General features: G+C 46.3%; 1 protein-coding gene across 3 annotated transcripts in view; it reads left to right on the top strand.

Annotated features, from left to right (window-relative positions):
- LOC138284531 (antizyme inhibitor 2-like) overlaps nt 1-12,846 on the top strand; it is a 142,369-nt gene that overhangs the window by 9,422 nt on the left and 120,101 nt on the right. For all 3 annotated transcript variants that reach the window (XM_069223409.1, XM_069223410.1, XM_069223408.1), the window contains exon 2: nt 10,498-10,589. In XM_069223409.1, coding sequence (XP_069079510.1) covers nt 10,498-10,589 — 92 coding nt within the window. The remainder of the gene's footprint in view (nt 1-10,497; nt 10,590-12,846) is intronic.

Here is a 12,846-nt window from a genome sequence, read left to right on the forward strand (position 1 = left end):
GCTCAACCTAAAAAGGTTGAGCTAACTCAACCTAAAAAGTGGTCCACTCACATTTGCAAATCAGCAGTTTTGAACTTCTAAAGGCAAGCTGTATGTGGTGTTTTGCATAGTGTGGAAGAATCCAAGAGTTACTGATAATTGGCTTTGTGTTTTTTAGCTCACATTTGCGTGCTTTCTAATCACTGGCTTTATTTATTTTAGCCCCTGAAGCATGTCTGTGTGCTTCCTATAGACCATAGCAGTTTTACCACCTCTCTGAATGGCTCCTTCTATTCTTCCATGAGTGGTTTCTTTGCAAGAACCCTTGTTTTCTTTTTAGTGAAGCACTCAATGAGACAACATGTGATTTGCAGCTGTCTCCATTGTAGGTTTCTCTTCTTCTTAAACTTCTTGCCCTCTCAAGCTCTGTGTGCTTCTGTACATCCCTGTGTCCACATTATTGTTGCCCATGTGCTTCAGTCTCCCCACCTGAACCCATATGGCTCTCTCGTTTCCCATGTGCTTTTTTGCTGCCTCTGTGTAGTTTATTGAGGCAAACAGTAAAGCCAGGAGTCTTTAGGGCTAAGAGACTGTTTCATATTCAAACATAATGATCCTAGTCAGACAGCTGCTCACTATGACTGTCTGCCATCACACTGCAGCTTTTTTCAGCATACACCCAAAATACAACTTAATGCATGCAGTGATTGTCTTTAAATCCATCATGTTGCCTCTGGACAGCTATTTGTGCACAGCATCCCTCAGAGCCCTGCTTCAGACAGTAATATTATCCACTGGGAATACAGTTGGTAAGATAACCACAGTGCAGAGACCCTGGCTCCTTAGACAACTCACCCTAACAGCTAGTAAAAGTATTAAGTAAACATCGCACACGGGATGAAAGCCCTGCTAGCATCACTGTGTGCGGCAGGGGCAGCCAGCTCTGGGTGAGGAAGCTGACACTTCACTTACCACTTGTTCTGGTTCCCTGTAGCGCTTCATACCATCCTTTTTCAGTTTCTATGTGCTTTTGAAATCACTAACCTTCCCGTAGCACTGCCGCCCCAACAATCACCACCACCCTAACCATAGGCACCCCAACAAGCACCACTACTCTAACCACCACAACCACCCTACCCTCTTCATCTCTCCCACCCTACCAGTACCACTTTCATGCTATCACCACAACCACCCCAAAGTATTTGGAAGGTATTCAGATTTTGCCGTAGCTGGATGATTGGTTAATTGCCTCATCTTCACTTTCTAAGGCATTATCTAAGGTGGAAAAAGTGGTCAATTGCGTCACCGAGATGGGTTTCCTTCTGTACCTGAAGAAGTCCCAAATAGTTTAATCACAACAGACTTTATTGAGTAGAGCTCTAATGGACACAAGGGAAGTGAAGGCTTTCCGTACAAAATCAAGAATCAAGACATTACAGAGTACCTTGTTATATCTATCGTACATCATACAAAACACATGGGAAAGAGTTTTCTAGTTTTTTGTCATGCCCAGAATCATCAGTAGGGTAATTCCAGAAGGTTCAGGGGCTTATGGCAGTCACAACAGCAGGGGTCCCTTGGGCTCACCTGCTTTTGAAACCGCTGGTCAATCACTTCCTCACTCATTGGGATCCACTATCTTAGATGTGTAAGAGTTTGGTTCCAATATCTCAATCTCTAGCCAAGGATCTAACATGGTGGTTGCAGATTGAGAAGTTTCAGAAAGGGGTGTCATTTCTCCCTGTGGTGCAGATGATGATTATAACCAATGTCAGTCACTGGTGCTGGTGAGTGACCCTGGGGGAGGAGGAAGTAAAAGGAGAATGGTCAACTGTGAAAACAGCCCAATCTTCAAAACTCAGAAAGTTGGAAGGTATAGAGGAGACTTTGTTGTTCTTTGCCCCTGAGATTCTTCAGAAGTTGGTAGTGATCAAAACAGAAAATCAGGTGGCCAAATGTGGGGGCACCAAGGTACATTCTCTGAAGGTCCTTGCCCAGGGATTATGTTGGTAGGCTGAGATTCAGTTAATCTCTTTGTCATCGATGTATCTTTCGGTCAAGGACAACTTCCAAGCAGATTCTATGAACAGAAACATGCCCTTATTTGTAAATTTCCGACTTAGTCCAAAAGCATTCCAACTAGTGGTGGAGAGCTTTAGTTTTTATTGTTAGATGTCTCTGTATCCCCAAACAGTGTGCTCCTACAAAATGTCTGCTTCAACATCATAAACTCTCCAGCAATGAGGACAGATGCTCTATCTTTCAGGAGGACAAAAGGGCTGCTGTATGCTTTCATTTCCTTTCCCAAACCTCCACAGATGTTTGAGGAAGGTTAATGCAGAGAAGGTACTAGTAATTATGGTAGCCCTTTTTTGCCAAGGAGGACATGGTTTCTGGTACTATCGCTTGTCTTCCCAATATCACCACCTCCAATCAGTAACCTTTGACTTCTGCCCATTCTCTTCGAGTCCTAAAAGCTTTGGCTTGGATGCTAAGAGAAGGGGTTTGCAGACCTCAGGTTGCTCCAGGGAAGCAGCAGTCACAACTCTGGAGTTAGGAAACCATCCACACTAGTAGCCTACTTAAAGCACTGGAGAAGTTTTAAAAAATGGTGTTCCCTTAATGACTGCAGTGTATTGGGAATTGACAATTTTAGGATAATAAGGGCCTATTTCCATCAACATTATTCTCTCATTGAACAGCAAATAAAGGGATGGCAACTTCCTTCATGGATTTATCTGAAATTTTACCATTGGTGAAAAGGGTGTTAAAAGGGTTCAGGATTAAAAGGTTATTAATATCCCCAGAGATTTTACCATGGGATCTGCCAATGGTGTTGTAAGGTCTTCAGAAACCTTCTTTTGAACCTTTAGGATCAGCCTCTATTCAATGGTTGACAATTAAGGTGCCATTCTTTCAGGCAATCACATCAGCAAGACTATTAGGGGATTTGGTGGCACGCATAGCCTTGTACACTATCTGTCAAGTCTTTTATCCAGATAGGGTAGTTGTAAGGCTTGAGTCACAATTGTCTCCCAGTATACAATCACATTTACACAGACAGCACACGATGATAATTTCAGTGTTTTCCTCTGAAGATGGGATTCTGTCGGGTTTGGATGTTGGAGGGCTCTGTTAGTGCATCTAAATATGACAAAGGACATGATAAAGTCTAACTTTCTTTTGGTGGCCTTTGGTATGATATCATGCATTTACAACTTCCTGGCCCAATTAGGGAAAGATTTACTAGAAGAAGTGTAGCCTCTTGGGCAGATACAAATGGTGTTCCCTTAATTAATTAAAAAATCCTAAATTTGTAGGGCAGCGGCATGGTCGTCTGAAGTTATTTTTGTTAAACCTCAAATCTAGGGACTGGGTGACTCCGTGAATTTTGGTTTGGAGTTATTGAATTCTGTTATGAAGGAATAGAAAACTGCTGTATAAGCCAATCAGGGCTGTAGGAGGCTGGCCTGTCTTGTAGTGGGTACCAAGGGGTACTTACACTTTGTACCAGGTCCAGTTATCCCTTATTAGTGTAGAAGAGGTGTCTAGCAGCTTAGGCTGATAGAAAATGGTAGCTTAGCAGAGCAGCTTAGGCTGAACTAGGAGACATGCAAAGCTCCCACTATACCACTAGTGTCATATGCACAATATCATAAGAAAACACAATACACAGATATACTAAAAATAAAGGTACTTTATTTTTATGACAATATGCCAAAAGTATCTCAGTGAGTACCCTCAGTATGAGGATAGCAAATATACACAAGATATATGTACACAATACCAAAATTATGCAGTAATAGCAATAGAAAGCAATGCAAGCAATGTACAGTCACAATAGATTGCAATGAGAGCACATAGGTATAGGGGCAACACAAACCATATACTCTAGAAGTGGAATGCGAACCACGAATGGACCCCAAACCTATGTGAGCTTGTAGAGGGTCGCTGGGACTGTAAGAAAACAGTGATGGTTAGAAAAATAGCCCACCCCAAGACCCTGAAAAGTGGGTGCAAAGTGCACCTAAGTTCCCCAGAGAGCACAGAAGTCGTGATAGGGGAATTCTGCAAGGAAGACCAACACCAGCAATGCAACAACTATGGATTTCCGGACGAGAGTACCACTGGAACAAGGGGACCAAGTCCAAGAGTCACGATCATGTCGGGAGTGGGCAGATGCCCAGGAAATGCCAGCTGTGGGTGCAAAGAAGCTGCCACCGGATGGGAGAAGCTGTGGATTCTGCAAGAACGAAGAGGACTAGGAACTTCCCCTTTGGAGGATGGATATCCCACGTCGTGAAGAAGCTTGCAGAGGTGTTTCCGTGCAGAAAGGCCGCAAACAAGCCTTGCTAGCTGCAAGGGTCGCGGTTAGGGTTTTTGGATGCTACTGTGGCCCAGGAGGGTCCAGGATGTCGCCAATGTCGCCAATTGCGTGAGGAGACAGAGGGGGCGCCCAGCAAGACAAGGAGCCCACTCAGAAGCAGGCAGCACCCGCAGAAGTGCCGGAACAGGCACTACGAAGAAGAGTGAACCGGAGCTCACCCGAAGTCACGAAAGAAGGTCCCACGACGACAGAGGACAACTCAGGAGGTCGTGCACTGCAGGTTAGAGTGTCGGGACCCAGGCTTGGCTGTGCACAAAGGAAATCCTGGAAGAGTGCACAGGAGCCGGAGCAGCTGCAAATCACGCGGTACCCAGCAATGCAGTCTGGGGTGGGGAGGCAAGGACTTACCTCCACCAAACTTGGACTGAAGAGTCACTGGACTGTGGGAGTCACTTGGACAGAGTTGCTGAGTTCCAGGGACCACGCTCGTCGTGCTGAGAGGGGACCCAGAGGACCGGTGATGCAGTCTTTTGTTGCCTGCGGTTGCAGGGGGAAGATTCCGTCGACCCACGGGAGATTTCTTCAGAGCTTCTAGTGCAGAGAGGAGGCAGACTACCCCCACAGCATGCACCACCAGGAAAACAGTCGAGAAGGCGGCAGGATCAGCGATACAAGGTTGCAGTAGTCGTCTTTGCTACTTTGTTGCGGTTTTGCAGGCTTCCATCGCGGTCAGCAGTCGGTTTCTTGGCAGAAGGTGAAGAGAGAGATGCAGAGGAACTCTGATGAGCTCTTGCATTCGTTATCTAAAGAATTCCCCAAAGCAGAGACCCTAAATAGCCAGAAAAGGAGGTTTGGCTACCTAGGAAGGAGGATAGGCTAGCAACACAGGTAAGAGCCTATCAGAAGGAGTCTCTGACGTCACCTGCTGGCCCTGGCCACACAGAGCAGTCCAGTGTGCCAGCAGCACCTCTGTTTCCAAGATGGCAGAGGTCTGGAGCACACTGGAGGAGCTCTGGGCACCTCCCAGGGGAGGTGCAGGTCAGGGGAGTGGTCACTCCCCTTCCCTTTGTCCAGTTTCGCGCCAGAGCAGGGCTGGGGGATCCCTGAACCGATGTAGACTGGCTTATACAGACATGGGCACCATCTGTGCCCATCAAAGCATTTCCAGAGGCTGGGGGAGGCTACTCCTCCCCAGCCCTGACACCTTTTTCCAAAGGGAGAGGGTGTAACACCCTCTCTGAGGAAGTCCTTTGTTCTGCCTTCCTTGGCCAAGCCTGGCTGGACCCCAGGAGGGCAGAAACCTGTCTGAGGGGTTGGCAGCAGCAGCAGCTGCAGTGAAACCCCGGGAAAGGCAGTTTGGCAGTACCCGGGTCTGTGCTAGAGACCCGGGGGATCATGGGATTGTCTCACCAATGCCAGGATGGCATTGGGGGGGGCAATTCCATGATCTTAGACATGTTACATGGCCATGTTCGGAGTTACCATTGTGAAGCTATACATAGGTAGTGACCTATGTATAGTGCACGCGTGTAATGGTGTCCCTGCACTCACAAAGTCCGGGGGATTTGCCCTGAACAATGTGGGGGCACTTTGGCTAGTGCCAGGGTGCCCACACACTAAGTAACTTAGCACCCAACCTTTACCAGGTAAAGGTTAGACATATAGGTGACTTATAAGTTACTTAAGTGCAGTGGTAAATGGCTGTGAAATAACGTGGACGTTATTTCACTCAGGCTGCAGTGGCAGGCCTGTGTAAGAATTGTCAGAGCTCCCTATGGGTGGCAAAAGAAATGCTGCAGCCCATAGGGATCTCCTGGAACCCCAATACGCTGGGTACCTCAGTACCATATACTAGAGAATTATAAGGGTGTTCCAGTAGGCCAATATGAATTGGTGAAATTGGTCACTAGCCTGTTAGCGACAATTTGTAAAGAGAGAGCATAACCACTGAGGTTCTGGTTAGCAGAGCCTCAGTGAGACAGTTAGGCATCACACAGGGAACACATACATATAGGTCACAAACTTATGAGCACTGGGGTCCTGTCTAGCAGGGTCCCAGTGACACATAACAAACATACTGAAAACATAGGGTTTTCACTATGAGCACTGGGCCCTGGCTAGCAGGATCCCAGTGAGACAGTGAAAACACCCTGACATATACTCACAAACAGGCCAAAAGTGGGGGTAACAAGGCTAGAAAGAGGCTACTTTCTCACAGCTGTAGCCATAGAGGTGGGGCCAGGCCATCCCACATTGACTTATAGCCCCCCTAAACTTCCTAGGCAACTGTTAGAACATTAAGGTCAGGCGATAGATATGGCAATATTCAGCACATAAAAAAAAAAAATCACCTTGCCTCTGAAACATGCAAGTTAAAGTGCAGAACCTGCTCTGCATTATAAAACCGATATTTCCACAGCAGCAAATGTGTATTTCCATTGAGTACAAGTGAGACGGAACAAAGTGAAAAATAGCAATGATTTATGCGTTATTTAATACGCGTAAAAGCTTTGCCAGGTACCGCTTTTTAAATGAATCTTTCCCTTTTTTTAAACAATAGTTCCCTATTTCATCAAGCTGAAAGAATTCCAATTCCGATTCTGTTTATCCCTCACCCCTTGCACTCTCTTGCCCTCACACCCTCGAGGGCCCTTCTTTGCATCACATGTCCGGTACTTCCCTTTCTATGCACCGACTGGTTTTAAGTGATCTTAGGCTGGTGTCAACTAACATGTAAATGCGTTGCACATAAAAATGTACAGGCGCACTGGGATGGAGCACTTGCAATGGAACACTGACATATGGCTAGGGAGGTAAGGCCATAGGGCATGGACTGTAACTTAAGACACTGACCGTGACACAATCATCAGTAGAACATGGGAACACTTTCACTGACCAGGAAATCCTGGAGCACTGACACGAAACACTCGCATGAACTGACAAATACTAAGAAACTGACACGGGGATACTTACAAGGGGCCATTAGGACACTGACACGCTGATCCTAGGACACCGAGCTCTAGATACTTTTACAGGGGGTTACTGACACTGTAACAAAGGTCACTGACATGGTCAAAAAGATATGAGGAAATAGACACCGTGAAACTTGCAGACACTATCAGAGGGGCGATGACATTGGGACACTGGCATTAGGAGAATGCGAGTGGAATTGAAACACCTTCCTGGATAACATGACACAATGTGTATTTAAAATAAAAAGTGCCCTGAGCCTGCAAACCTTGCTATTGATACGGTCTAATATTATGACATCATTATTGCTAAATGCTGGAACTGTCTAATAAGCATATGGCGGCCTGCAAGGGGGGGGGGGGGGGGGGGGTGGAGCTATCCAGTAAAAATATGAGAGCTGCAGTGGGAAGTACTGAAGCTGCATGGAAGTTTCCCACGTATTTCAGGAATGCTATAGCAGTCCAGCTAAGGAATGTTGGTACTATCCAACATCTCATGGTAGAATCACTGTTCTTAAAAGGAAAAGTAGCAATGCTTAGTAGTTTTGGTCCTGCCCAATACATTTATGACAGCACTTCTGAGGAATGACAGTACTGTTCCCAAAAAAGCATAACAGACCTTCTGAGAGGTCCTAGCTCTCTTTCTGTGGTATAAGTTATGAAAAGTACAGTAGAACTACAAGAAAAACTTGAGGTCTGTTTTAGATCTTGGCGGAGGGGTTACTTCATCACAACTGTGACGGATATCCCACCAATGTCAAGGAGTAACCCATCTGCCAACATCTAAATCAGGCCCTTGGTCCTGTCTCATTAAAAATGTAGAAGAATTGGTGAAAAGTGATCTTACTACAACAGTAGTGGTAAAATTGTCTCCTTTTACTACATTTTATCAATGCTATCAGCTACCCAATATCAAGACATCACAACCTCGCTCCCCAACAATGACGAGTTTCTAGGGTTAACTGGTTTTAATTTCCAGCACTGACAGCATTTTATTGAGCCTAAAAGTACACCATCTGTCATATATTTCTGCACATCTTCCTAAGGAGACGTTCTACTAATTTGCTACAAAGTTGTATTCAAATTCTGCACTGTTTTTATCAACGTTTCTGACCCAAAATGCACTTCATTCTATTACTTTTGGTACAAAATGCGTCTTGAGAGTGACATCGACACCCCTCCTCATAAACCAGCATTTCACTTCTTTCCAGCTTTCATCAACATTAGTGGCCCATATTTAGAGGCATATTTACAAGCCCCTAGCGCCACCGGAGCATCACTTTTTGTGACGCTCCTGGAGTCCAGTGCACTGCGCCGTATTTACAAGTGAATTGTAAATACGGTCCCTTCACCTGCAGCTCTTTGCGTGGAAGTGGCGTGCAACGGGTGTTGCTGTGGTAGTTCCAGAGCAACACCCATTGTATTCTGACGCTGCCTCAGAATTACAAGAAATCGTAAATCTGTGGCAGCATCAAAATGTAATGCCATGCATGGCGCAACAAGGAGAAATGCTTTCATTTCTCCTCGTTTTTTGCTCTTCTTATGTGTGCTGCATTGTGCAGCACACATAGGAAGAGCAAATCGCCATTGAAGATTGTTTTTGTGCAGAAGGTGTCCCTTCCTGCACAAAAACCATCTCCCCAGCAACGCAGCCATCCTTGCACCATGGCACAAGGGTGACTGCTTTGGTGTTAGGCAGCTAATTTAGTGCCAGCGGAGGGAATTCAGCGCATCCCTGCATTTCAGGACTGCTGCAGCATGACGCTGCCAATTTTGGCACAGCGCTGCACTGCGCCAGTTCTATGTAAATATGCCCCTAAATGCTTTAAAACACATGTTTTGTTGCAGACTTCTCTGAAATTATAAGGGGAGACCATTACAACACCTACACAGTTCTATGCTCTTCTTAACCAAAGTTCCTAGCCCACTGAGCTTGAAAACACTATGATACTAATTTTCGAAATATATTGTGTGTACAATACTAAAAAATAAAAAGACAAAACAATATTACTCTCACAACAAAATTACATATTAAACTGGAATCCTGCTGGCTAATCTCACCTCCCCAACAATTGAATTTACTTTGCTGTGTTTAACAGTGGCCACGCCCCCCTACATATTTGCTCCTGGCTTTGGGCCTGAACTCAATGAAGCATTAAGACAGGTTGCAATTGTAATGGTATCTGTATTTTTCCAGCATTGAGAAATAGAGCGGTGTGGTTCCTCGAAGAGAGAAGACTGGGATGGGAGGACGGTCTCTGTGATAATGAAATAGATTACTTAGTGGTAATTTTCATTTCATTTGTGCAGCCGCGGGCACTGTTTGTGGCAATATAAGGAAAATCAGCTGTAGAAACTGACCCTCAGTGCCCTAAAACCAGCCCAACCCTGCCAAGTGTCAAGCAGCTCCAGTCGGAATAACTAATTTCCGGTCTTTTTCCCGCATTGCCCGAGATTGTCACACAAGTCCTGAAGTGCGGTAAAACCATCTCGTTCCAGTTTCTCTTTGCTAGGTAAACTCCGAACAGTGTTTATCAAAGGCCACAAGGTGGCGCTGGTGTACAAGGGATACGAGTACAATAGGCTGCTCATATTTATATGTTTCCCTCCTCTTCATCGCTTGATTTTGCTTGTAAGAAAGTTTCACTCATAGTCTTTCAAATGTCACAATTAATTACACTGAAAGTATGAAAATATCACACTTTGCAATATGAAACCTTGGCAGCTATGCCGGCCTTCACTCTGACGTGTAAGGCAAGCCCCTTTTGGCGCTGCCAGATTGCCCTACAGGCCAGTCTGTCCCTGCGTGTGGTTCATTCATTCACTTCCCATCCCAGCCCTACTAACAGTATTCACCTTACATGTGTGTCGTAGCATGAATGAGCGGGGGCCCTACTGCAGGCAGAGAAAATTGTGTTTTGCATTTACATAGCGCTTACTACCCCTGACGATGCACTGAACCGGCGCCGTGATCTCCTGTTGGGTGGCATACTAGCTATATAATGAACTGGGGGTGCAACGCCATTCGCAGCAAGACCCGTATAGTGACCAGAGCATTGTCGACCTTGGCGGGGTTCTCCATGGCGTATCCCACTCTTACCAGCTCCACTGACTTTCCATCTGTGTTATTCCGCTAACTGCGTCCCCGATTTCCCAATCGGCCACACTGCCTTCGAAATCGCGGAAAATATCAGCGTGAAAATGTGCGCTTATCTGTTTCAGAGAGAAAACCAGCAGAGATGTTCACACTGATGGAGGGGGAGAGATCAGCGCAGGACGTCCTGGAGCAGATGATCTTAGAGCGCTCTCTGTCGGTGAGTAGACAACATAGCTGAACTTCCTCGGTTAAACGCTATTTTCCTGTCAAATATGAACTTTTGTGCCTTGTGGCATGTACCCTGTGCAGCAATACAAGGAAACTCACAACAAAACAATGAGTCTGGAACAAAAACGGGGAACGACAACTGGTATAGAAGTGGCTCAGGTCCATAAATCGTGATTCGAGGCACGCTCTTTATGTTATATCTAGGTGAAGCAGTTATCAGTAGGTGGGTGGTGTGTCACGTGCGTATTCGTGAGTTCATTCATGCACGTTTACTTACATGTGTCCCTTGCACTATAGCCCCAACAAATGTTTTGCTGGTCTCCTTCAGTATTCTACTACTAATGCTGTATAGCCTTATAACCCACCGGCCACTAAAGGCCCGCTCCAGCATTAAAGGCGAGGACTTTTAACAAGGGAACAGGCCTTTATTGGCCGATATAACCCGCTATGGTGGGGCTATTCTGCTATTAGAATATTCCGCCCCTAGAGGGCAGAATTTTCTAATTAATAAAACAAAGGCTTGGTGGAGTCCAAGGGTGTTGATATCCCCTTGTGCTACATAATGCCTTTGTTCATAGCTGTTGCTGTGAAGAATGAAAATTGGAATGTTGAGGCTCTGGGCTTTTACTGGCCTTTCCGGAGCTGCTCCACTCTCTTCAATGGAGCACTCAACATTCCAATCTTCTAATAGCCATTAGAGAGGCATTAGCTTGCAACTTTGTCACAAAACCAGCCCATGTTGACAAGTAAAAGACATGGCAGTTTGGGCAAAATAACCTGTGGACACTGCAGATTATAAAATGACCCAAGTAGAGTGAATGTTTAAATTAAGATTAAGGAGCATGGATTTTACAAAGAAAACCTGAAGTTTACAAAAATGCTTGCGGAGAGTTGAAACATAAAAACGTGTGAGAATGGTGAGCAAAAGAACGATGGATTAAACCCAGATCTGTGACTGGGGGTGAGTGTCTGCATTGTTCAGCACTCCGTCCATCATCCTTTTGTGTTGTTAAAGTTGCCCTAAATGGGAAGGGTATGCCCAGACGTGGGTCCCTTGCTCACTGTGCCACTGGATTCAAGCTAGCCTGGCTGATGAAGGGTGAAACCCTGAAACCGGTCCCAGGATGCTTGTTTCCGGTCCAGGGAGGACCTGGCTTGGCAGTTCGGGCTGGACTGTTCCCATGAGGGAACAGGGTCAAGACTGATTTGCATATGGCTGGGTCCAAACTGGGGTGGCATGGTGAGCAAAAGAACGATGGATTAAACCCAGATCTGTGACTGGGGGTGAGTGTTTGCATTGTTCAGCACTCCGTCCATCATCCTTTTGTGTTGTTAAAGTTGCCCTAAATGGGAAGGGTATGCCCAGACGTGGTTCCCTTGCTCACTGTGCCACTGGATTCAAGCTAGCCTGGCTGATGAAGGGTGAAACCCTGAAACCGGTCCCAGGATGCTTGTTTCCGGTCCAGGGAGGACCTGGCTTGGCAGTTCGGGCTGGACTGTTCCCATGAGGGAACAGGGTCAAGACTGATTTGCATATGGCTGGGTCCAAACTGGGGTGGCATGGTGAGCAAAAGAATGATGGATTAAACCCAGATCTGTGACTGGGGGTGAGTGTTTGCATTGTTCAGCACTCCGTCCATCATCCTTTTGTGTTGTTAAAGTTGCCCTAAATGGGAAGGGTATGCCCAGACGTGGGTCCCTTGCTCACTGTGCCACTGGATTCAAGCTAGCCTGGCTGATGAAGGGTGAAACCCTGAAACCGGTCCCAGGATGCTTGTTTCCGGTCCAGGGAGGACCGGGCTTGGCAGTTCGGGCTGAACTGTTCCCATGAGGGAACAGGGTCAAGACTGATTTGCATATGGCTGGGTCCAAACTGGGGTGGCATGGTGAGCAAAAGAACGATGGATTAAACCCAGATCTGTGACTGGGGGTGAGTGTTTGCATTGTTCAGCACTCCGTCCATCATCCTTTTGTGTTGTTAAAGTTGCCCTAAATGGGAAGGGTATGCCCAGACGTGGGTCCCTTGCTCACTGTGCCACTGGATTCAAGCTAGCCTGGCTGATGAAGGGTGAAACCCTGAAACCGGTCCCAGGATGCTTGTTTCCGGTCCAGGGAGGACCTGGCTTGGCAGTTCGGGCTGGACTGTTCCCATGAGGGAACAGGGTCAAGACTGATTTGCATATGGCTGGGTCCAAACTGGGGTGGCATGGTGAGCAAAAGAACGATGGATTAAACCCAGATCTGTG

The sequence above is a fragment of the Pleurodeles waltl genome, chromosome 3_1 (genome assembly GCF_031143425.1).
Source record: "Pleurodeles waltl isolate 20211129_DDA chromosome 3_1, aPleWal1.hap1.20221129, whole genome shotgun sequence".
NCBI classification, from domain to species: Eukaryota; Metazoa; Chordata; class Amphibia; order Caudata; family Salamandridae; genus Pleurodeles; species Pleurodeles waltl.